This window comes from Brassica napus, chromosome C5 (genome assembly GCF_020379485.1).
Source record: "Brassica napus cultivar Da-Ae chromosome C5, Da-Ae, whole genome shotgun sequence".
In the NCBI taxonomy this organism is placed as follows: domain Eukaryota; kingdom Viridiplantae; phylum Streptophyta; class Magnoliopsida; order Brassicales; family Brassicaceae; genus Brassica; species Brassica napus.
Genome location: NC_063448.1, coordinates 28,990,867 through 29,016,685, shown reverse-complemented (window position 1 = coordinate 29,016,685; position 25,819 = coordinate 28,990,867). Strand labels below are relative to the sequence as shown.

Below are 25,819 nucleotides of genomic sequence, written 5' to 3'. Positions count from 1 at the left end.
GGTTTGGAAAGCATCATCTGCGGCTGGGGTCCAGAGGAAAGATTGACCACGCATACAGTCTGTCAAAGGCACTGTAATGGAGCTGAAGTGATGAACAAAACATCGGTAGAATGACGCAAGACCATGAAAACTTCGAACCGCACTGATTTTTGTCGGCGTCGGCGTCGGCCGTGAACAAATAGATTCGAACTTCCTAGGGTCGGCTTCAAGACCTCGCGTAGACCCAATATACCCGAGGAAAAGAACCTCATTGGTACCAAAAACACACTTCTGTTTAGCCGCATAAAGCTTCTCGCGGCGCAGCACTGTCAACACTTCTCGGAGATGTTCCATATGTGTCGGCAATGATGAGCTAAATATGAGTATGTCATCGAAGTAGACGACCACAAATTTGCCAATGAATGGACGCAGGGCTTGATTCATGACTCGCATGAACGTACTTGGAGAATCGGATAGGCCAAACGGCATGACCATCCATTCAAATAGTCCTTCCCGCGTCTTAAAAGCTGTTTTCTATTCATCGCCAGGTCGGATGCGTATTTGATGATAGCCACTCTTCAAGTCTAGTTTGGTGAAAATTACCGCATGTCCTATTTGATCAAGCAAATCATCAAGACGAGGTATAGGAAAACGATATCTCACTGTGATTTTGTTAATTGCTCGACTGTCGACACACATTCGCCATGAGCCGTCCTTTTTGGGAATTAGGAGAGCAGGCACTGTGGTTCGACTCAGGCTTTCTCGTATAAGACCTTTAGCAAGCAAATCCCCTACTTGCCGTCTAAGTTCATCATGCTCTTGAGGGCTCACATGGTAGTGTGGCCGGTTCGGTAAGACTGAATTAGGAACCAAGTCTATGTGGTGTTGAATATCGCGTAATGGTGGTAACTCTTGTGGAAACTCGTCCGGAAACATATCTTGAAACTCGGTAAGTAGATCCGTAAATGGTGCAGGGACTGTATTTGTTGATGCCGCCATGCATGGGACCGCGACGATCGCCAAGATAGTTGGTGACGACACGAGCTCTGCTTCAAATGCGGCCTTAGGTAAGGTGATGAGAGATTGAGTGTGATGTTTCTGATCGTTGTGTAGTACTGGCTCCACTTTGTCACCTAGTTCCTTTGAGGGTAGCAAGGTAACGGTGCGATCGCCGTATACAAACATATGAGTGTTATTGCGACCATGATGAGTTGCATATCTGTCGTATTGCCACGGTCTCCCCTAAAGTAAATGGCACACATCCATTGGCGCTACGTCACATAAGACTTCATCTTTATAGGATCCAATCGAGAAAGCAACCAAAGTTTGTTTTGAGACGAAGAGATCAGTGCTAGCGTTCAACCAAGCTAGCTTGTAAGGCGACGGGTGAGGAGTTGTTTTGAAGCCGAGTTTACGCACAGCCTCTTGTGTGATCAAGTTGGAGCTGCTCCCTGAATCAATGATCAGCTTGCAAACCTTTCCTTGAATCGTGCAAGTAGTACGAAACAGGTTAGAGCAAAGCCACGAATCATTTGATGTTTGAGGTTGTAGGCAGCTGCGGTGGAGAACCAAACAGACACCAGTATCGCCTTGTATCATATCACCCTGTTCGTCATGATCTGATTCGTAATCATCATATTGTGGACCAGTCTCGTCAGTATAATGCGCCACCAAGCCTCTACGCGTCTTATTTGGACATGCCGTTTGTATGTGTCCTCTTTCGCCACACGTGAAGCATCGTAATGCATTAGGTCTCGCTGGGCGAGAAGCCGCGATTGAGTCCGTCATGTTCCATGCTTTGGTATCGTCCGGACGTACATTCTGTTTATCAGCACTGGGTGTCGCTTCGCTTGACGAAGCCTGTTGGCCACGCGGTCTAGGGGAGCCCAACGACCATGAAGTGCGAAGCTGAACTTCCATGGCTGCTGCACGTTGGTGAGCTTCTGAGACCGAAGAGGGATTGAATTGTTGCAGTGTGTTCTGTAGCTGAGTTCTTAACCCTCCAATGAATCTCGAAATCATTTGAGATTCTGATTCCGGTGCCGGTATGCGTGATGCGAAGTGAAAGAAGTCTGTTGCATATTCGTCAACCGAGCGGTCTCCCTGGCGCAGATTCTGTAATTTGTTATACAGAGTGCGTTCATAGTTTTAAGGTAGGAAGTTGCGACGCCTATGTTTAAGAAGTCGTTCCCATGAATCAATGTGTTGCTTGCTGATTTGTCTCCGAGATTCCTTGAGTTGTTGCCACCATGCCATGGCGCGACCTTTGAAACGGGTGACGACAAGCGAAACTCACATCTCTGGAGGCACTTGTTTGAACTCTAAGATCTCTTCTACCATATGAGTACAATCAATAAAATCCTCGGGGTTTAAAGTTCCCAAGAATTCTGGGATTTCAGAACGAAAACCCGTTTCCCACCGTTGATGTAGTCGTTGATCATGGTCATCATGGCGAGCGTCTTGGTGTTGACCACGGCGATCGCGTTGATCGTGACCCTGAGCAGCGAATAGGTTTTCGGCGAGCTCTTCATCATCAGAAACATCAACCTGGGCGTTGCGAGGCCTCTCTTGACGCTGTTGTTGATTTCCCTGAACATCCCGCTGTTCACGTTGAGCATGAAGAACGGTGGTTAAAGCGTTTTCCATCGAGGTTTGTAAGGTAGTCTGCAAACTCGCGGTAAACGTTTCGAACATTTGGCGGATCTCCTCCAATTGTTCGTCGGTAAATTTTCGTGGTGCCATGATCAAGTTTCCGATTGAGAAATCAAAAACGGTTGTCTCTGATACCAACTAATGTAGCTCACGCTACAATAACACGATGAATCCTATTTAGTCTGAGAATTCCTAGGATCAAAGTTTTCATGAATTGTTGAGAACACCTATGTTCTAGCCGATTGCAAGGTTCAAGAACACCAAATCTCTTTAGATTAATAATCAAAATAATAAACGTACCCTCACAAGCTAAGGGATCGTTTCTATATATAACTAAATAAAAACCATATTCCTTATAAGAAAAGGAATTATAACTAATTTAAGATAATTATGAAAAAGGATAACACCAAAAGAAAAGGAAAACCAAAACTCATGAACAATAAGATCCACGCTGCATCAGTGAGAAGGCTTCTTTCATCGCCATATCCTCTTTCTCTTTCTGTTCCATTCTTGCCAAGCGGTTTCTCTCTCTTTGATTATCATTAAGCTCAGGGCAAGTTCCCTCCTCATGAGATATCCGCTTACAGGAATAACAATGTCTATCCTTTACCACATCGCCATTCTCAAAGCCAACCTTACATTCAAATTTCAGAGGCAAATCTCCATTCACAAAGACTCTCACCCGACTTCCTTCCATATCCGCTTTATCAAACACTCCCAGTGCTTTCCCCACACTTTCATAGGTTTCTGGTTTCTTATAATGAATCGGAACCCCCGACACAAGCGCCTAGAAAGGCAGAGAGTTGGGGAAGTCTTCCTTGATTGTAGGGGTCCATCTCTCCAATGAAAAGCTCCACTTATTAAAGTGGCATGGACATTTTTCCAGTACCTTGATCAGATCCTCCTCCTTATCAAAGTCGAAGTGGAACCTGTTGTTCCCAAGGTTTTTTCCTCGTACCCGTCCCTCCACATCACAGATCTGACGCTTAGGCATATGCTTCATCAGGGACTCAACCCTTCTTCCGTCAGAGTGGAACATCCATCCTATAAGAGTGTGTTTGAACTTTGCAATCAGATCCGAGTTATCAAACACAGGAACCCTGATGATCTCTTCCTCGTTCTCCTGTAGACGACGTCTCACTGTCGTGTCAATGTCTCTTCTTGCCCGGGATCCTAATTGACGGCTCATGGTTTCGTTGTCAGAACAAACCTTGTTAAGCACGCAAACACACCAAAGGGATGGAAAAAGTTTGTAGAGGAAACTCCGTATGCAATACAGGACACCGTAGAATGGAGAGGAGTGTCGATAGTCTCCCTCTTGTCTTCGTCTTGCACTTCACGCCCTCACAGATTCAGAGTCGCCACGGTCGTCGCCAAAACCCTATCCGCTTTCTAGGATTGATATATTGTAATTATTTGCTTGATTGTAGATGTCTAAACGCACATTTATGTCCAAGTTTGATAAGTTCACAAATTTATCTTCGTATCAGTTTTTGTTGGCGAAGGACAATTTGTTCATAAATATTTTCATGCATTAAATTAAACACTTATGGTGCATCTAATAACCTAACATCACATATTAGGCCTCGAGTCTAGATACAACAATACACTTTAAAACATAGGAATAGATGTTTCCCTTTTCTCAAAAAGCATAAATATCAAGTGATGAATTCTATCGAACCCCTAAAATCTAAAATGAAATTACTCAAATATAATTACAAAGAACATATATATTTACAAATAAGAAGGTTTAGAAATATTTGCTAAATTTTTCAGAAGAAGGTTCGGAAAAAATTCTCAATAAATTTACAAAGAGAAAATTGTTAAAGTTTGAGTAGAAAATATAGCGTAGGATAAAAATTAGACTCAAAGTATAAATAAGTACCCTCTCTGTTTCATAAACAAATACAATTTATACATATTTTAAATTTAATATTAATTACAAAATTCATTTATTTTATAAATAATTTTATTTATCTCCAATAATATTATTTAAATAAATGTAATTATTTCTTTGTCCATTTCTTTCTAATCTTAAATCAATTTTTCATATTCTGAAAGGAAGATATGAAAATTCCAAATACACTAAAACATCAAGACTTTAAAATAAAAATTAAATAAGTATCCCCGTATGAATGAAGTACCGTTGCTTGTTCATTACATGGTGGCTCGTGATGGACCAAAATGTATGAAGACACAGAGTTACGCATTGCAGCCTAGGGCTGTGTAATGGCTGACGGTCCAGTGTAGGATGTTTATAAAGTGCTCATCCAAAGGCGATGATGATGTTGATGATGTTTCTTTACCCGCTAAGATCTTATCCTTGATGGTTTCGGGTTTAGCATATATATATATGAATGATTTGTGAAAGACGGGTGATATGGAAGTGATTTTTAAGATGGGATTTCACAAGGATGGATTATAATCTATGTATGGTACTAGTACTTGTATGAGCATGATTATGCATTGTTATGATTGCACTTGTGTATGATTGATTGACTGGTAGTGGTTCTAAATTGACTGAGTAACTTGTTACTCATGATTCATTCGTGTGCGCAGGTAACCATTGGTTGGGAAAACTTTTTGTTGGGCTTGAAGGAACGGTGAAACCAGTGGTAGTATTTTGTTATCCTTGCAAAGTCGATGTTTTGTATATTTAAGGTGAAACATTGTTGGAAAATATGCCTTAGGTTAAAACTATAACCGGTTTGTAATATTGTTTAAGTAAATATATAATGTGTAAACAATATTTGTAAATGAAGAGTTTCCATATGATATTAGTCCTTGTACGGAAAAAACTAACTATCGGGTATTACTTGGTCAGGTTGAAAAGCCTAGATTGATATCTGATAAGAGCGTTGGTGTTATCGGGTTGCTAGTGCAAGGCGATCAAAAGTATTCTGAGAACCTTAGGTCTGTTTTCGGGAAACATCGATCGTATTATTTCCTGTCAACTATTAGTAGGGGTGTTACAAGACCAGCATGTCTTATAAAACAACCTACCACCCTTCATCTTATAGCTCACCTTTTCAAAACTTCTATAAATCATTTCCTTTAACATCTTCCGGATCTTTTCATGTGTATCAATATCCTCAAAAATCTCTTGCATTTTCATATTAGATGCCACTGTCAACTCACTAAACAGTTCCACAGACGTAAACTGCTTATCAGACATGATTCTTGACAATCTGCCTGCTACTTTATTCTCCACTCTAACCTTATGAAGAATCTCGAAGTCATATCCCAATAATTTGGTGAGCCAATTCCAGTAATCCATAGACACATCTCTCTGGTCCAACATTATTTTCAGACTTTTCTGATCTGTATAAATGGTAAATCTGCATCCCATCAGATAGTGTTTTCACTTCTCCACAGCCATAACACAATAGCCATCTGCTCCCATTCATATACCAGTTTGATCTATTCTCCGTTTTCCAGTCCTCTACTAAAATATGATATAAAACATTGGTTTTGCATTAAAACAACTCCAAACCTGTACCCCCGAAGCATCTAATTCAACCACAAACACTTTAGTCAAATTTGGTAAGGCCAATACAGGGGAAATGATAATGCATTGTTTCAATTCTGGAAAAGCCTTTTGTGTTTTATTATCCCAATCAAAATGTTCCTTCCTCAGCAACTCAGTCAGCACCTTGCTATTACCCCATAAGACTTGATAAATAGTCTATAGTAATATGTGAGGCCCAAAAAAACTTTTTAATTTCACTATTTTTGGAACTGGCCCGTTACTAATAACATTTGTCTTCTCGAAATATGTTTCTACTTCTTCTGCCGAGACGATATACCCCAAATAATCAACCATTTGCTGACCAAATGAATATTTCTTCCTGTTAGCGAACAGTTGATGCTTGACCAGAAACTCCATAACCAATCTTAAGTGAATAACATGTTCCTTCAATGAACCATTGTACATTAGCATATGATATGCCATGGAATTTACCATTTTCAAGCCATGGTATAGGTCATTTGAGAGCTTTATTATGCATTTCAAATATCTTTTATGTCATTTTCAGGTCTAGGTGCATTTTGGAGCACTTTGGAGATTATAGACTAAAATGGAGCTTAAAGTGATGAAAAGCGGTAGCTGTGCAGAAAGTGGAGTCAAGCCTTGACGTGAGCGTCGAATGACGCCACCTTGGTGTAGATCGATGTTGTTGAGAACTAGAAAAGCTGACCAACTCTATGGAATTGCACTTTTTCCCAGAAGTTTCCTTATTTGAAAAGAAGGCCTTGGACGTGTTTAACCTATATTAGTTTATTTTATGGTCACTGTTTAGGCTAGGCTTCATTTTTGGATAGCAGATATTAGGATTGGAGATAGAGATCTGAACTCCTTTAGAGAGAAGATTTTGAACTCTCTTGTTACTCTATTCTATTTATGCAATTTATTCAGATATATCTATGATGTTATTTATTAATAAGTCTGAGTAATCAATTTTGTTAGATTTAGGGTCTTTCAAGGGTCATCAAATAGATTGTTAAACTCATAGAATTGCTAGGAAAATCAATTAGTTCTTCATCTGGCTGACCTAAATAATTAGTTAAGGATTGATCATCTTAAACCTAGATCTTAGGATAATAAAGACATGCGAGAGCATGGTCAATTACCTGAACCAAGTTTAGATGAATTAAATTATTAGGCACAGTGAGAGTTGGTCTAAGTGTTTAGTGAGCATATCAAACCTGAGTTTAATGCTTGTCTGAAGTAACTGAATTCACAACGAGAGTTGAAATTCTAAGTTAACATTAGATAATCATTGCAGCAAGAGTTGAATGGTTGTTATATGAGTTTGAGTTCGAGGCGGTTCTTTAAGAATCCCTGATAATGCATTTGTTTGCATTTCTGATATACATTCAAGTTTCCCTAAGTCTAGCACCCCTCATTCTGATAACTTACAACTGAACAATTTATTTTTTTTGTTTATTGCATTTATCATTACTGTCTAGCTTAACTAGAAAACCAAAGCATATTGTGCAATCTAGAGTCCTTGTGGATTCGATCTCTGAGTACTGCAATCGATCTCTTATTTGAGAGAGTTGTCATAGCATAATTTGAGCATATTAGTATATCATCAAAGAATATTAATGCAAACTTACGCAATAGAGGTAGAAAAATTTCATTCATAAGAGACTGAAACATTGATGGAGAATTGCATAATCCAAAATGCATTAATGTGAACTCATGTTGGCCACTATGAGTTTTGAAAACCGTTTTTCTACATCAGATTTCTCCATCCTGATTTGGTGATATCTTAACCTTAAATCCAGTTTAGAGAATATTTTTTCACCTTCTGTTTTTTTCCAAAACTGATCTATAACCGGATTAGAGAACTTGTCCGTAATTATTATTTATTCACACCATATAATCCAAAAAGAATACCCAAGATGAGTCTTTCTTCTTTACTAATAGAACTGAACTCGCAAAGGACTCCTACTATGGCGTATAACAGCAGATTGTATGATCTGATCCACCATCTTTGTTGGGGGTGGATTTTACATCAATCTCAATGCCCATTAGACAATAATTAGGCTCATATTGCTATGAAGCCCTAGGCTTCATCTTTCTATAAATAAGGAGCTCCTCCTTATGGGAAAGGGATCTTCTCCTCTTCTTAGACTAGAGAAAACATATTTTCATAGAGATTTTGTATTCTAAGGTTCACTTTACCTTTGTAATGAACCTTTATTCAATGAAATCTCTTTTATATTCTTTTTCCATTTGATTTCATCTCAAGATTTCTCCTAAGCCTCAAGAATCTAATCATTCAACTTAGATTCTTTTATTGTATTGATTCAACAAACATCACCAACATAAACACCATTTTTGGATCAAACAGTTGACGCTAGAAGGAGGGGGCAAGGAGAACAACTATCTTCTAATCATATCAAATTTGAGAGAATCCTAGATCCATTATTCATCTTCTCTTTCTAAAAAAAAAAAAAAAAAAAAAAAAATAGAAAAAAGGAGCGTCTTCGATAACGCCGCGAGAAACCCCAGCTCGCCGGAGAAACGCCGCGCATCGTCGTCATAACCTCCGGAAAAGGTGGCGTCAGGAAAATAACCACCACCGCGAACGTCGGACTCTCCCTCGCTCACCACGGCTTCTCCGTCGTCGCAATTGACGCCGACCTCGGCCTCCGCAACCTCGATCTCCTCCTAGGGCTAGCGAATCACGTCAACTACACCGTCGTCGAGGTCCTCAACGGAGACTGCCGCCTCGACCAGGCCCTCGTTCGCGACAAGCGCTGGTCAAACTTCGAACTGCTATGCATCTCGAAACCTAGGTCGAAGCTCCCGATGGGATTCGGCGGTAAAGCGCTCGAGTGGCTCGTCGACGCCCTAAAAACGAGGCCGGAAGGCTCGCCGGACTTCATCATCATCGATTGCCCTGCCGGAATCGACGCCGGGTTCATAACCGCCATCACTCCGGCGAACGAGGCGGCTCTTGTGACGACTCCCGACATAACAAGATAGTATGAAGGCTGTTATGGTGGAGGAGGAGCCTAAGAAACGTGGCTTCTTCTCTTTCTTTGGTGGTTGAGTGGAACCGAACTGAAAGTGAAACTGAACTGAACTTCCTCGGAGTTGATTACGTAACGTCGAGCCAAAGAGAATCAACGAGTGAATGCTACTATCTCTTCCTTGCAACGAGACCACCATAGCCAGCTCTGTCGCTAGCCAGTTCTGTCGCTAGCCATTAAAGGCACAAGCTTTTTGGATGCTCGTTTCTTCTTCACACCAAAGATAAGTTATTTTATCAAACCATCACGTGCTTTAATCACTTAAACATTGTGGCTTTGGTTTAAACTAATGAAACAACTCTAAACTGTTCATTCATCTTATGTTATTGATTAGCTGTTGGTAGTCTATGATATTAATAAGTTGACAATTATTATATCATCATGCACAACTCACTAGCATTAAGTAAAAACAAGTTTGATAGCTCGCATATTAATTATGCAACAGTTGGTTATTTTTTTTTGTCTAATCATGATCATGCTTTTGTAAAACAGAGCCAAAGAGAAAAAACGGAGCCAACAAGCAGTTGCCACCACCATATGTCCTCATGCTTCGAAAGATGGCTCTCAGCCACGAGCTTATCGGAAACAGCACAAGCCGGTGCTTTCTCACGTCATCATAGCCTGACGAGCATACACGCTAACAACTTGCTCGACACACACAATCTCAACACGAGACTTCGGGTCGGCAATTGTTCGGTAAACATGCATTTAGGCACGAGTTTAAATTGAACTTGCTTTTTATTAGGCACGAGTTTGCGGTCGACTCGCTTATTGTTAGACACGAGTTTACAAAAACTTGTCTTTGGCTAGGCATGAGTTTACAGAAACTCTCCTTCTACTAGGCACGAGTTCTCAGTAAACTCGCCCTTGTCTCAGCATGAGTTTAGTAAACTCGTCTTTTGCTAAGCACGAGTCTAAAGCAAATTCGCCTTTTATTAGGCACAAGTTCAAAGTAAACTCGCCTAAATCGTCCTAGGCATACGTGTCTAATTAATTGTCTAATAAACCCTATTCGTAAAATTCATAGAGATCGACTTCATCTCTCTTTACGAACTTGGGGGGCTTACTGTTGGGGGTGGATTTTACAACAACCTCAAGGCCCATTAGACAATAATTAGACCCATATTGCTAGGAAGTCCTAGGCTTCATCTTTCTATAAATAAGGAGCTCCTCCTTATGGGAAAGGGATCTTCTCCTCTTCTTAGAATAGAAAAAACATATTTTCATAGAGATTTTGTATTCTAAGTTTCACTTTACCTTTGTAATAAACCTTTATTCAATGAAATCTCTTTTATATTCTTTTTCCATTTGATTTCATCTCAAGATTTCTCCTAAGCCTCAAGAATCTAATCATTCAACTTAGATTCTTTTATTGTATTGATTCAACAAACATCACCAGCATAAACACCATTTTTGGATCAAACAATCTTTCCCATTGCGTCCATGTGGGAATGTGGATAACGATATGGATGCATATCAGTGTTAGGTAATAATCTACTAGTACGCTCCTTGTGGATTTAACCTCCAAGTATTATAATTGATATCTTATTTGACAGAGTACACTTGGAGTAGTTTGAGTATATCAAGTATTACAAAATGTAACACCATGTATCTGACTTAACAACTGACTGTCAAAGCTCTTTCCTCCAGTAATTAAACGACTTAATTCACTCCCTTCCATTTTCATCACTGCCACAATCTAGTTAGGTAATCCCACCTGTTCTTTCATTTTAGTCACCTATTTCATCTCTATTTTCAAACAATTTAAGAATATGTATTCCAAAAATTTCCTCTTCAAAATGTACGTGAGTCGCCAACTCCTGAAATTCTCGTACATATTAAGCAATTGTTCCGGTTTGTTGAATATCAAAAAGCCTTTTCCCGTAGTATTCTCATACGACTATAAATCTCGCCAGCATCCTCTTCTTTGACTATCATGCTCTCAGTGATATCTTTCTGGTTTTTGATAAAAGAAGGGACTTGACAACTTACGAGATATACGTCCAAATGGTCGAAATCTACAGTGAACAAGTCTGAGACCTTCTTTCATAAAATTCCTCCTGCACAATATATAATATCCTTTCGTGAGTCCCGCCGGAACTTTAATTTACATTACCATTCCTGGTTTGTTACCTTTCTCACATAGGCTGACCCTATGTTCTTAAGTTTTCTTGACTATACGCATTACGCACATTAGATATTCAGACTTGCTCCAGCAAGGACGATGGCTTGAGTCTTCCTGATGCTACAATGCATTCTGTGAACTATACCATGGATGTACTTCAGCAGATGGAGTTTGGTGAGGTGAATAGGGATGTTAGTTTCACGTCCATAAACAATCAAAGTAGTCGGTCTCACAGGTGCTCTTACATAACTCTAAACTACACACTGTCAGAATCAAATAGTTACTGTTATATGATCTAACTTCATTGCATTTTTATGGTGCACGTACGCGGGAAAGACACATCTAGAGGTACCATCCACATCTAGAGGTACCATCCGAAGTTGCTTGCATCTGTTGAATCTTGCATGGAGCGCAACAGTAGATAAATCAGACGTTACAGAAGACAGACTCAAGGAAGCACAATATCGAAACAAATCTGTTTCTTTTCTAGGATATGTGATTTCTGTATTGGGGTCAGAACAATTCTCCAATCTATACCGAAACAGCAAGCTGAATCTTCTACTCCAAGACGCATTAGGTACTAATATGAATAATTTCTTCTCTGTTTTTGTGAACAAACGATATTAAGTGCTTTTATTTCTTGTCTTTATTTAAGGTTGTCAAGCCAAAACACTGATCTTTGCTCACTTGAGTCCTGAGGAATACTTTTGGATAAACAATCAGTACTTTAAAATTTGCACAAAGAGTTTCCACAGTAGAACTTGGCACTGCTTATGCACACAAAGCGACTAGAGAGTTATGCATCCCAAGTGGCAGGTTTGTAACCAGTAGCCAGTTAATTATAGATATTGTGAGCCAACAATCATTTTCCAGGACAACTTTGAAGGCATATAAACTCTGTCTGGATGACCACTCTGCATCACACATTGGTATTCCAAAGTTTAGGGATACATACGTACAGTTCATACATACCCACTAGAAATGCTCGGAGGCAACTGAAGTTTTCTTGGAACTTGGTCGAACAAAGGGTTCGTGTCAATCAAGGAATTTGATCTTTGCATCTTTGTAGTGCCCATGTCTTCATGATGTTTCAGACAAACATTACATAAACTTTATGAAACAATTACACTTATAAACACTTTTTGACTTTGTAATTTCACAATAAGACACTTCTTGCTTTAGACACACTTTCTCATTGTTCAAAGACCAAAATACCCGGTAAGAAACAACTCAATGATTGTTTTGTTAGATTCTAGATTTTGGTTTTTGGTTTTTGGTTTTTGGTTTTTGGTTTTTAGTTTTTGGTTTTTGATTTTGCAGTAGATTTTGGTTTTTTGAAAAACTTGATTGGTGGTTTTTGATTTTGGTTTTTAGTTTCTGGTTTTTGCTTTTAAAAGAAAATAAATTTTAAATATTATGAATAGTAAAATATCTATTATTGAAAAATAAAAAATAAAATACTATCATCAAAGCATACATAATTTTGTTTTAAAATATTTTAAAACAAAAAAATTTAAATATAAAATAAAATTTATCTTGAATCCCATAAAGATGCAGAAATTTGATCTCGAATGCCTTCCATATAGTGCACATGAGTGTTATTATGTTCTTCGTCTTCATCTGAATCAGAGTCTTCAGTTGGTACATTACCAGTTGGATAGTCCGAATCAAAACCAACATCTCCTAAATTTGAAAGCCTGATAAAATTATGTAGAGCCATTGTAGCTGCAACAACTCTTCTTTGAACATGTATGTTGTATCTTGGCTTCTCTCTTAAAACCCGCCATTTTCCTTTCCACACACCAAAAGTCCTTTCAATAACAGATCGTAGCGAAGAATGTCGTTTGTTAAACATTTCTTTATAACTACTGGGCGGACTAGCTCCATCGTATTGGCTAGGATGATATCTTTCCCCTCTATACGGAGTAAGAAATCCAGGTCGAAGAGGATAACCAGAATCTCCTAAATAATACTTTCCAAAAGGTGCAGTTGGAAATTGATGAGGCCCCTCCATTGCTAGTGCTAAAACTTTTGCATCATGAGCTGATCCCGGTATACCTATATATGCATATGTAAACAATATGTCCATATTGCATATAGCTAAAACATTTATACTGGTGTCACTTTTCCTGTTCCAATATTTTTCTGAATCTTTTCCCGCGATAGTGACAGGAACATGTGTTCCATCAATTGCACCAATAAATCCTTTAAAGTAAGGCCAATAATTTCTATTGGATTGTAACCTAGGATGAGGTTGTGTGAGCTTATTTGGACCAGGTTTAAGCAAATCAACCGCCATTTTTTCGAGAGCACTCAACACTTCATGGAATTTCCTACTTATAGTTTCCTGTGAATGACCAAATGTCTTCCCAACATACCTCTGAGTTGCATTTTGAGCACATATGTTAAGGAATATCGCAACACTTTCCTCGATGCTTACATTATCAGTCTCCTTCAACTGATAATCATCCTTAAGCTTTTCACATAACTGAATGTATACCGGTGGATACATTCGAATTATGTTATAGCATTGTACGTCATGGCCGTGAAGTAATTCATATACATATCTTCGACCGCGTTCTGGATCCAGGTTCATGCGTTGCCTTTCTATACTCACAGAGTAAGGATCGACAAAGGATTCTCCAAAATGAATGCTTCCATCTTCTGCTTCATCATCTTCAAGCTTTCGGTAAAATGCTTCTTTCTAACCAAAAAAAAAAAAAAGTAATATATTAAAATAAATAAATATTATTTGATAAATTAAAAAAATAAAAAAACAAGAAATAGTTATTCAAAATTAAACATGAAATAAAATACGACAAAAAAAATTATTCAATATTTTTTTAATTTTCTTATTCAGCCTCTCGGTCGATTCTTGTCATTCTTTCGAGATATTTAATTCTAGCATCATCATCGGGTAGTGTAAGATAAACACGTGCATGTGTCTCATTACTTTGAAGCACAGTCACTGCTCCCCAATATAACGAAGAGTCATATTGAAGACCTGGTAGTGTTTTTAATGAGGCAATTGCACGTTCAAGCTTGTTATCTTGGGCTCGTTCATAAAGTTCTGTTCGTTTCATATAGGCTTCATTTGTCACGAAGTCATACGAAACCTTTGATGTTCCTCGTTTACGTGCTGAAGATGAACTACGCGAAGTGTTTCCGTACACCCGTTTGGAACTCTGGTTGTAGGAAGACGGTGTTCCGTTTTGGTTTCTTGAAGGCGCATCAGAATCATCTTCTAGATTCACAGTGTCGTGTTCATTCTCGGTAACAGTCTCAGACTCGGTATTCTAATCCACTCCAGAACCTGGATAGTATCCATCATCGGTTGAAATGTGTTTGCCTCCAAAAAGTCTATCCAATCTGTCAATATCAGTGAGGGGATGTTCCCGGAGCTTTGTAGCATCAGGTATTTCCTAAATTAAAAAAAAATATTAATAATAATTTATTTTACTTTTTAAAAAAACTTGATGAGTTATGATGTTCAATGATTACCTGAATACGGTCATTCCACCATTCATCATCCATTTGAATAGCTTTTGTGGTCTCGTGAAATGAAACCCCAGTCATACGGCCCAATCGACGATAAATGTCATACATTTTTTTTATAGAATAGAATTTATTTTTCAATGGAAGCCATTCTGGATTTTGACCTGTTGCTTCTTGAAATTCGTTTCTAATTCTCGTTTTACTCTCTTTTTTCAAAGGACCGGTACGCCAATTTATTTTTTCCATTTCATTTTCATATATTTCAAGAAATATATGGACCTTGATATCGTTCCATAGTATTTTTCCCTTTAACAGTAATATCATACATAAGTTAGTCAATTAAACTATATAATCAGTTAATTAAAATAATTTATTTAGTAAATAAATACCTCTTTGCCATTTGATGATTGTCCTCGGTGTGTCATACCTATAACAAAATACACCATTAATAGTTAAATATATGTAACTTAATATTATAAATAAACTACTAATAGCTATAGAGGTAAATTCCTACGTACATGTTATAATAATAATAATTATATAACAATGCATGTATTTATGCTGTAATTATATTTTAGAATAAAATTTTAATTTTTTATTGTAGATATAATATAAATAGATAGAAACCGTACCTTTAAAACAATAAGTAAAATATGTACATCCATAATTTTTAAAACAAAATTAACCATAATTATATATTCATTAATAGATAGCTACAAAAATTTATTTTCAGGGAGCAAAATACCTTCTCGATTGGATGTAGAGAAGAAGATTTGAAACGAAGATCAGCAAGCTTCCTAAAACTTGACACTTGGATGCATTATTTAAGGTTTACGTTTGATTTGCTTTTGCTTTGTTTTGTGTGTTTGTAGTGAAATAGATTTGTCTTATATAGTACTTTATTTAGCTAAAATTAGCTAACAAAAAAAACAGAAAAAAATCATTTTTGTGTTTGTACGTAACTTTCTTAGGAAGAATCCAATAGAATAGGGATTTTAGAGGTTGATTGTTTGTAGTTTTTGGATTAGTTTTTTGTTTTTGTTTTTCTAAAATCCAATTTTCATCCAATCAAGATTTTCAAAGAATGGATTTCCTAAAATGTAGGGAAACTAGTTTTTTCAAATAACTGTTTTCTTAACGTAAAAACCAAAAACAAGCTTTCATCAGTTTTCACTACTCATTTTCGTTGGTTTTTCAATTTTCTTCTTTTTTTTCTATATTTATCCATTAATATAGGGAAAATAAAGAAAAGTACTAATTATTGTAAAAATAAGGATTAGTAATCTTTGTGTTTATTATGAGACAGTGCGTCTACTATCATATTCGTAGGCTGTCAAGATAAATCAAATTTTAAATTTGATTATTTGAAATAAATAGGAGATACGTTTTTGGTCAACAGAGTATATACATAAGCATCAATTTTATATCTATGCTAATTAAAATGTAATAGAATTATTACAGTGTGTGAATGATATTCTATCTAATAGTACATCATTTTTTTACAATCTTGATAGCTAGCTCATACAATTGTAAACTTATGAATAAATAAATTTAATAATTCAAAGTTAACTATTAAAATAACATGTAAATATTACTGTTGATAAATTTTTGTATTATTTAGGAAAATTAGGTTTCACCATTTTACTATTTCATGTCTATAAACTATAAGACTTTATCACCAATATAATACTTTTATATAAGAACATTTTTAAAAAACTTGTCAATAAATAAAATTAATTATTTAAAAATTATTTTATGTAAAATTAAGTCAAGTTCTTAAAAATAATAGACACATTTTAAAATTAAATAAATTACTAATCAAAAATTTAGAGAAAACAAAAAAATACAGAAAATTATTTTTTTTTTTAAATCAAAAATCAAAAATCAAAAACCAAAACCAAGAATCTAAACTCACCATTCAAGTTTTTTAAAAACACTAAAAGCCACTGCAAAATCAAAAACCAAAAACTAAAAACTAAAATCCAAAAACTAGAAACTAAAAACTAGAAACCAAAAACCAAAAACCAAAATCTAAAATCTAAGTAAACAATCATCACCTTAGTTTTTGGGAAGGAAAGAGTAAAAGAAAGTAAAAACCAGTTTCCCTAAAAAATAGGAAATCTATTTTGTCAAAATCATGATTGGATAAAAAGTAGATTTTGGAAAATCAAAAACCAGAAACTAGTGCAGAATCTGCAAAGAATCAACCTACTCTCGTTACATTCTCCGACCCATTGGCGGAGGCAGAAAATATTTCTGTTGGGGGCAAAAAAAAAAGGTATGGAGCAAAAAATAATTATGAGTGGGGACATCATATAGATTGAGCTTTAAGTTACACTATTTTTTTTAATCTTGTTGGGTTCATTGCCCCCATGTTGTTGCATGTTTTTTTAGTCCGACCAAAGCATTTTGAGTAGTCAATATTTCAAAAATAAAAAACAAACCCCGAAAAAGTCACTTCCCCAATTCACAAACTCTGATTCATACTTCAATTCCGAAGGTTAAAAAGATTTAATAACTTAATCAGTGATTAGAAGATGAAACTTTTCGTGATTTGGAGCGATTTTGATGGCGACGGCGGCGGAGATGGCGGCGACGGTGGCGGTGATGGTGAGAGTAAAGGTGGAAACGAGGATAGTGGTAGTGGAGGCGAAAGAGAAAGAGGTGATGTTGGAGAAGATGAAGCTGAAAAATCTGAGGAGAAGGAGTTAGGCCGTTACTATCGTGAGACTGGTAGATCAATGACGGCGGCGTATCTTTGCTGGAGGTGATGATAAGCTTTTGTTTTTTTCCTGATCAATAGAAATGAGAAAAGTAGTATTGAAGTGGAGGTGGAGATGGTGGTGAAGATTGAGGCCGTGGTGGAGATGGTGGTGGATACCGCAGTGGAGGTGGTGGTGGTTATGGGAAAGGCGGTGGTGGAAGACGTGAAGGTGGATACCGTGGAGGTGGTTGCAGTGTAGGTCGTGGTGGAAGTGGTGATGGTGGTGGAGGTGGACGAAGAGGTGGCCGTTGAAGTGGAGGTGGAGATGGTGGTGGTTCCGGTGGAAGTGGAGGTGGTGGTGGTTGTGGAGTTGGTGGTGGTTATGGAGAAGACAGTGGTAGAAGACGTGAAGGTGGATACCGTGAAAGTGGTGGCGGTCGTCGAGGTAGAGGAGGTGGCTATTGCGGTGGCGCAGCTGGTGGATACCGCAGCGGAGGAGTGGGGGTTGTGAAGAAAGTGGTGGTTACGGGAAAGGCGGTGATGGATACAATATAGGTGGTTGCGGTGGAGATTGTGGTGGAGATGATTGTTGCATAGAAGGTGGTGGTGCAATGGATACGAAGGTGGATACAAAGTGGTGGTGGAGGTGGTGGTGTATACGTAGGGTCATGGTGGAGAAGAAAATGAAGAAGAAACCAATAAAATATAAAAACTAAAAATAATAAAATTGAATAAGCAACCAAACTATATTAATTGAAATAATTGTAACTCTCGGTTTCTCGACCAGCTGCAACTAGAGATGAACTACTTTAAATGAGTAAGGGCAAAAAAGTTTAACAATTGACTTGAAAAATGTGAATGTGTCTTTCATGCAATAATTGTCATTTTGAGTAACAAAACACAAGAAAGTGTATTTTTGAGTAATTCACTCAATATAAAACTAAAAATAATAAAATTGAATGAGCAACCAAACTATATTAATTGAAATAATTGTAATTCTCAGTTTCTTAACCAGCTGTAACTAGAGATGAACTACCTTAAATGAATAAGGGCAAAAAAGTCTAACAATTGACTTGGAAAATGTGAATGTGTCTCTCATGCAATAAGTGTCTTTTGGAGTAACAAAACATAAGAAATTTTTTTTTGAGTAATTCACTCAAACTTTATTGAGAATGTTGTATTAAAAGAAACTACTGATGAAATACGTTAAATTATTTTTGATCCAAAAATAGCAAAAAGTGATGGTCAATTGGAACCGGCTTACCCGGTCTGGTTGGTTTTAGAAGCTAATGGTCCATTCTAATTTGCGCTCAAGGAGACTAACAACTGCGATAGCAGAGGCCAAACTCCTATAACTTTGGGCCAGTAGATCGCCCTCTCACAAACTTCAACTGAATTAGATGAGCTGCAGAAGCTGAAGAGCAAATTTCCAGATTTTTCAATTGTTTTTATTCTTCGATATGAAAATGTATCGTCTGATTCATTAGCTAAGATAGCGAGATCCTTTCATAGAGATATGTATTAGATTGGTTGTTCTATTCCGGTATGGTTTCCCATACCACCTCAAGCTTGAGTAACAGATCAGTCGTTGTCAAAAAAAAAAAAAACTGATTATATCATTTCGTTCTGAAGATATTGTTGCCCACATTTCTTCCCTAATCTTTTAGTACCAAATATCTAGTATGTGTTTTAAGATCCCCTAGATATTTGGTATGCTCAGTCCGGGTTTTCTTTGAAGCCGAGGTCCAAAGGTCTTCTTATTGTCTTTCTCCTCGCATTCCAGATATCCGTGAGTTTGGCCGATAAATATTCTTGACTGTTTTGTAATGGATTTAGGTCCAACAATGACGTAAAACCTTGTTTCTGTTATAAATCATTAAGTGGATGGCCCATAACCGGCCCGGTCCATAATCGGCTCGGTCCATAACCAGCCCATACCTAGAGAGACATGGCCGAAACCCTAGAGAGAGAGAAGAGAGAGAGGCAGCCGACTTAGGGTTTCCATATTACTAGTTTTCCTATTCCTTGTTGGTTTATGATTTGTAATCTTTCCATTTATGTATTTCCATTTAAACTCCTTTGTAACCCTTATATAAAGGGATGTATTATTCATTAATAAAATACACAGAATTCCCAATTCTTTTACAACACGTTATCAGCACGATTGTCCTCTGCAACCTGAGCCTAAATCGCCAACCCCTTAAACCTAACCTAGCCGACAACTTACCTAAGAACCCTAATCTGTTCTTGCTTGTGTTCCGGCTTGCAACTATCCGATCAGCTTAAACCCTAAAGCGTTCCTGATCCTAGATGTCCCCAGTTTCATGTTCACAACAGAGCAAGCCCACATTCCTGATCAGACAGCTCGCAATACCGATCAGACGCTCGCGACACGATAACAAGTGTCCAGCTCGCGTTCCCGATAAAACGTGTCCCGCGTCTCAGCTCAGCCAGTACGCGTCCGACGTTCCCAGCTAGCTCCCGCTCCCGAAGGACCAGCTTGCAATCCGACGATCGACGCCCCCAGCTCGAAGATGCGTGAAGCAGACGAACGTCCCCTGAAGCAGTTGGCGCGCATTCTTCGTCCTAGCTGTTCACGATCTGAAAGCAACCAGCTCGTGTCCAACTCGTGTTTGTTCTCATTCCAGCTCGAGGTTCATCCGTTCCCTTTGATGGTCCGGTTCAACCCTACAAACAAAGGTATACCGAATAATCTGAGAACATAATGATCAAACCCTAAAACCCTAATCCATTATTATGGAAATCCGATGTTATTGATCAAACCCTAAAATTGGTATAACCTAAAACTGATCATATCATAATCACTAGATTGAAATTGATTCCCTAGAACATGATTGATTGTTTTATTGATTGTTTCTGATCTGAATTATGAAACCCTAAATTCTGGAATCGAAACCCTAAAACCCTAAAGCTTGAATTCGATTTTGATTGTTCTTGTTTTGATTGAATGATTGATGATCTGAGGTTTTAGGATTAATAGATTGATTGATAGATCTAATCTCGAATTTGAAATCCTAAAGGCCTTGAAACCTTGATCTCATATTGCTAAAATCGAATTCTAGTATTGCTTAAATCAAAACCCTAATTTTCATAATAAGAGACCGATTGATTAGGGTTGTTTGCATAAACATATAAAACTGAATATGAATTGCATTCGTTTTGTTTTAAAATATCGACCAGCATGACATATAGATCGTATAAACTTGAATAGTTTGCATCATAGAATTGTATGGCCGTGCGGCCTAATATAGAATCTATGATTGATCGCACCATGGTCGTTTTAGATTGTTTGAAAACATGATTGTATAAGACTTGCTTGTGGCCGAGATTATTGATTGTCTTGCGGCCACATGATCACATTGTGAAACCCCAAATTTTGAATGATAATGTGATTCAGATGTCAAAAATCTCAAACCTAGACTATGATGCCCTTAATCTCTCCGGAGACAACTATTTGCAATGAGCACTTGACACAAAGATTAACTTGAGGTCAAAGGAACTCGGTGATGCTATCATCGAGGACAACAATGAGACTGATAAGAATCGGTACAGGGCTATAAGTATTATACGCCACCATCTCATTGAGGGTCTAAAAGATCAGTACCTCACCATGGAGAATCCACTAGACCTTTGGACCGCTTTACAGCGACGATATGATCACCAGAAAACGGTGCTATTACCAAAGGCTAAACATGAGTGGAAGAATCTCAGATTCATGGACTATAAGTCTGTGGATGAATACAATTCAGTATTGTTTAAGATAGTCTCAATGATGAGACTTTGTGGTGAGGAAGTAACCGAGAAAGAGTTGCTTGATAAAACATTCTTCACGTTTCATTCGACGAACGTGTTGCTGCAACAGCAGTATAGAGAGAGAGGCTTCGTCTCATACACTGATCTGATCTCGTGCCTACTCCTGGCCGAGGCTAATAATAAACTCCTGATGAAAAACAGTGAGATGAGACCCATCGGAACAGCAGCATTACCAGAAGCCAATGAGGCTGAAAAGAAAGATCCCAAAGAGTGCAACCACGTCCATGATGATAAGAGATCACACGGCAAAGGCCGTAGTAGATACAAAGGACGTGGCCGTGACAACTACTCATATGGCCGGCAAGGAAACCACAATAACCGTGGTCGTGGTTCCAGCTATGGTCGTGGCCGATGCAGTTATGACCGTGGTCGAGGCAGCATATCCAAACCGTCTAACTCTACCAAATCAGCTTGTCACAGATGCGGGATGAGTAACCATTGGGCCAAGAATTGTAGAACCCCTAAACATCTATGTGAGCTTTATCAAGAGAGCCTTAAGAACAAGAACCCGGAAGCCCATATGGTTCATGATACCGGGTATGATGCTGATGATGATTACGACCTTGAAAAGGACGACCTCTTGGATTTTGAGACTTCTGATTGTCTCAAAGACTAAAATCGACATCTTGTCTTATTTTTTTATGAAATGCTTTGAGTTCATTGCTATTATATCTTGCCTGATTTTGCTTGATAATGTGAATGATTTTATTGATAAAGAAATTGCCTAAAGGGCATTATAGTACGGGTATAGTAGCCTAGTAAAAAATCTATGGCCAAGGCATTGCCTAAAGGGCATTATATACACCCAAGAATGTATGACCCACTGAGTTATAATAAAATGGTTTCCAAATAGAAACAATGGGCAAAAGGAAACAAGTTCCTTTAGATTTAAAGAAAGAAAACGCCTAAGACCTTATAAGAAAGTGGTCAAGACTATACCTACGTACTCTACTGGTCAAAACTATGCTACAGATCAGTATGATAAGAGGCAAGAGCCGTGGTGACCATACTGATATATCCCACAAAATTATATATTTTTATGGCACGACTGGATTAGCCATCCTAGTCTAAAACTGGATGCAAAGATTGTTATTGAAAGGCACACAGAGTTATCCCATAAAGATCTCACGTTGTGTAACATGTACACAAGGGAAACTCATTAGGCTTGATTGTCCTAAGCATCACGAAATTATAGTATGTTCATGAGGGGGAGAGAGGATAAAACCCTAAATCCATGACCACACTACAAATTCGTGTACCATGGTCTATGACCATGCTATAAACGATTTGGCCGTGCAGGCCATTACCTATGAGGTTCGGACATCCATCCTAAAGCTTAGGGACATCATGAATTTACATGTACATAAGGATAACATGCATCAGGCCATATAAGTGAGCATAGATATTCCCATCTCAGATTGAATACGGGTCATAAACTAGACATACACCATCTTAAGAGACTTTGAATAAACCACCACAAACATATGTGCTGTCTAAGATGGAACCTCAGAAGAGGATTGGGAATATATGTTGGATAAGAATATGTTTTTCTCCCACGATTTCTAAGAGACCTTGAGCCAAAACATGGGTGATCAGATTATGGCTAGGTACACGGATTGCATGACAAATGAATCCGACTGTCTAACATTAGAAGGAGAAAGTTATAAGCTGGTACAAAGAAAAGAATGATAAAGAGAAATAGTATGGTATCAACCATCATTGTCTTGGCAAAGATCCTCGGACTAGAGAATATGATTATAGACGTCCAAACAAAGAAAAGAAAGATTATACAAAGCTAGCTAATCGAGATGCCAGACACTGACCCGAAAAAAAAGAAAAGAATGACTAAGTCATAACCAGCTTAGCACCAAACGAAATATGATGTCCTAGAAAGAGACACAGTCAAGTTGCTACAGAGTCTATACAAGATAGACCAATGTGTTCCATAAGATAAGGAACCTCGGAAAGAAAAGAGAAAGGTGCACAGAATACAGATCCGAGGTCATAAGGGAAACCATACCAGACATTGAGAAAAGGCTACGCAGCTAAACATCTAAGGTACCAAACCATGTAGCTTGGGACGCCAAGCTGCAAGGTAACAAAGGTTCTGGATAATGAAATCTCAAATCGATTAGATCATGTCTGGAACACAATGGAACCATATACATAAGTGTCGACACATAAGAGATATAATTGTATAAAGATACATAAGAGAGTAGCACTTGAGTTTAAAGATATAAACGAGGATCATGAACCCACGAAAGAGTACTCATAAAGATTAAAGATTAGATTGAAAAGATAAACGTGGGGTTTAAAGTATCTAAAGAAGAGATAGGCGTATTGCCCATACATACATATACAGAAACGCCATCTGATATAAACCAGTGAAATAGATGGATCTTGTGAGGGAAAAGAAACCGTGAGATATGGTACATGATCACGTGGTCTAAAGGTGTTCATGTTTCCTACTAACAGCATACAATCATAGCTTGTTACACAAGGATACTCACAGAGACCATGGAACAGATTATAAGGAGATAAACTCCTATGTGGTGGATGCTGCTATATATTTTCGAAATTGATAAAGGTCTGGTCATAAGAAAAAAATTAGATTGACATATAATGATGTAGTAAGCAGCATATGGATCACTGGATAAAGAAAAGCTTTGTTCCTAAGCTGTTCATGGACTGAAACAAAGCAGCTGCATATAGTATGAAATACTAGTAAAGGAATTGTATAAGAACAATCCAATTCAGTCCACACACATATACAAAAGAAATTCGAAATTCCTTGTGTTTACTTTATCAGCCTAAAGAAAGGTAATTTGGATTAACTCAGCTTGCTATCTCATATAGCATGTTCTCTGGATAGACAAATCCGACATCAGATCCCTTAGATAAGGATCCGGCATAGCAGAACAGTTTGCTGCTGTTGTATAAGGCAACTACTCCCACGAGACTCTGTCACGAGGCTGAGAGGAGATATTTAACCTATCTCGATCGGGTACCAATATGTTGCAGTCTATAAGCTCGTGTGATCAAAGTCCATGACCTAATATATATATATATATTCAATGCGTGATATGATACATGGCAAGAGAGGTCATGGGACGCCATCAAGATAAATATAGGACTGCAATGTCTGATGTATATGGCATTACCGAATGCAAGAAAAACCGATAGCCATGTATGAAGTCCACGAGTGTATTTGGCCGCAGAGCCATAGTTTGATAAGATCGTAAAAACTCGTTGCAGCAATGATCATTTGTCACATCATGATCTTGGACACTCATGAGACGAGTTGTGGACATGTATAGACGAGGTCTATGACCCGAACATGGATCGATCAGATTAAAACATTGCCGATGGTAGTGAAAAGGAGAAGTTCATATAGTCCACACTTTATCATCGTCACCAATCATAATAGCCAAAGGGAGCATCCGTGGGCTTGTGTGGTTGAGATCTATGACTCAACATGAATCAATTAGAGTAGAATATGGCTGATGATGATAATAAAGAAAGATCAATGGACAAAGACATTGGTACACATCTGTGTATAGAAGATACACCGGATCTTAGGTTTACGACCTGAGATTATAAATTCATGGTACCATACTTAGTATATTGTCCATAAGTATGTTTAGTCTGTCCGACAAAAGTATAGACAAGTCAACAGCAAAGGTTCACTTCTTGACCTTGCACACACGATGTCAGAAGACATGAGAAAAGACCGGAGAGGTCGAAGTGGTCCAATTACGGTTCAATAATAAACTTGGTCGATTTGTTTACTTCCTACCTGCACGTTCAGGAAGCTCACGCATAAGATGCGTAGACTAAAGAATCTCCACTGAGGTTCACATCAGGGGGAGTAGTACGTGTTGTACTCTTTTTCCTTCATCATGGTTTTGTCCCACTGGGTTTTCCTGATAAGGTTTTAATGAGGCAACATTAAGCGTATTACAATCATGTATGTTTATGGCATCCAAGGGAGAGTGTTATAAATCATTAAGTGGATGGCCCATAACCGGCCCGGTCCATAACCGGCCCGGTCCATAACCGGCCCGGTCCATAACCGGCCCGGTCCATAACCGGCCCACACCTAGAGAGACATGGCCGAAACCCTAGAAAGAGAGAAGAGAGAGAGGCGGCCGACTAAGGAGAGAGGCAGCCGACTTAGGGTTTCTATTTACTAGTTTTCCTATTTCTTGTTGGTTTATGATTTGTAATCTTTTCATTTATGTATTTTCATTTAAATTCCTTTGTAATCCTTATACAAAGGGATGTATTATTCATTAATAAAATACACAGAATTCCCCATTCTTATACAACAGTTTCTTCTGATGACTTTGGTCATATTAAAACTGTGCTATATTTTATATACCAAATTCAAAACCGGTTAAGTTCAAGTTTTTCTAATATGACTATTTTTATCACCATCGATGGTTGGATGAGAAAAGAGATTGACTGAACGTGTTACGACAAAGACA

At 38.0% G+C, this 25,819-nt stretch overlaps 4 protein-coding genes and 1 long non-coding RNA gene across 6 annotated transcripts; 3 read left to right on the top strand and 2 right to left on the bottom strand.

Annotated features, from left to right (window-relative positions):
- Positions 1 to 513: 513 nt before the first annotated feature.
- On the bottom strand, positions 514 to 2,625 carry LOC106422854. The gene is made up of 3 exons (XM_013863646.1): positions 2,290 to 2,625; positions 1,300 to 2,094; positions 514 to 1,221 (listed from the first exon to the last, which is right to left on the bottom strand). Exons 1-3 carry the CDS (start codon positions 2,623 to 2,625, stop codon positions 514 to 516), a joined length of 1,839 nt encoding a protein of 612 aa, XP_013719100.1.
- Positions 2,626 to 8,632: 6,007 nt separating this feature from the next.
- Positions 8,633 to 9,464, top strand: LOC106422853 (septum site-determining protein minD homolog, chloroplastic-like; the record flags this gene model as incomplete). Its single annotated transcript, XM_013863645.3, has 1 exon — positions 8,633 to 9,464. A coding segment is annotated over one exon (495 nt), but the record flags the coding sequence as incomplete, so codon positions are not given.
- Positions 9,465 to 11,540: 2,076 nt separating this feature from the next.
- Positions 11,541 to 12,486, top strand: LOC106431749. Its single transcript, XR_001286269.3, has 2 exons — positions 11,541 to 11,876; positions 11,955 to 12,486. It is a non-coding gene; the product is annotated as an uncharacterized LOC106431749 (long non-coding RNA).
- A 309-nt stretch (positions 12,487 to 12,795) lies between these two features.
- LOC106422852 (protein ALP1-like) lies at positions 12,796 to 16,557 on the bottom strand. Of its 2 annotated transcripts, XR_007324089.1 has the most exons (4): positions 15,540 to 16,557; positions 15,184 to 15,221; positions 14,801 to 15,100; positions 14,037 to 14,721 (listed from the first exon to the last, which is right to left on the bottom strand). XR_007324089.1 is itself a non-coding variant. In XM_013863644.3 (3 exons), the coding sequence occupies exons 2-3, from the start codon at positions 15,217 to 15,219 to the stop codon at positions 12,831 to 12,833; spliced, it is 1,209 nt and encodes a 402-aa protein (XP_013719098.2). In that variant the 5' UTR covers positions 15,220 to 15,221; positions 15,540 to 16,546; the 3' UTR covers positions 12,796 to 12,830. The 2 variants fall into 2 exon arrangements, 1 of the variants encoding a protein (XP_013719098.2); XM_013863644.3 differs by lacking the exons at positions 14,037 to 14,721; positions 14,801 to 15,100 and adding an exon at positions 12,796 to 14,003 and having other exon boundaries at positions 15,540 to 16,546.
- A 4,572-nt stretch (positions 16,558 to 21,129) lies between these two features.
- On the top strand, positions 21,130 to 21,948 carry LOC106403876. Its single transcript, XM_048757385.1, has 2 exons — positions 21,130 to 21,383; positions 21,474 to 21,948. The coding sequence occupies exons 1-2, from the start codon at positions 21,130 to 21,132 to the stop codon at positions 21,946 to 21,948; spliced, it is 729 nt and encodes a 242-aa protein (XP_048613342.1).
- Positions 21,949 to 25,819: the final 3,871 nt, after the last annotated feature.

Excerpts from the sequence above, each read along its gene's own strand:
- LOC106422854 (XM_013863646.1), bottom strand. The coding sequence starts at position 2,625 with ATGGAAAACGCTTTAACCACCGTTCTTCATGCTCAACGTGAACAGCGG. Across the intron at positions 2,095-2,289 it reads AGATCTTAGAGTTCAAACAA|AATCTGCGCCAGGGAGACCG; the intron begins GTGCCTCCAGAG and ends AACAAATTACAG. Across the intron at positions 1,222-1,299 it reads TCGTCTCAAAACAAACTTTG|GGGAGACCGTGGCAATACGA; the intron begins GTTGCTTTCTCG and ends CATTTACTTTAG.
- LOC106422852 (XM_013863644.3), bottom strand. The coding sequence starts at position 15,219 with ATGACACACCGAGGACAATCATCAAATGGCAAAGAG. Across the intron at positions 14,004-15,183 it reads AATCATCAAATGGCAAAGAG|AAAGAAGCATTTTACCGAAA; the intron begins GTATTTATTTAC and ends TTTTTTGGTTAG.
- LOC106403876 (XM_048757385.1), top strand. The coding sequence starts at position 21,130 with ATGGAGAATCCACTAGACCTTTGGACCGCTTTACAGCGACGATATGAT. Across the intron at positions 21,384-21,473 it reads AACGTGTTGCTGCAACAGCA|TGAGATGAGACCCATCGGAA; the intron begins GTATAGAGAGAG and ends GATGAAAAACAG.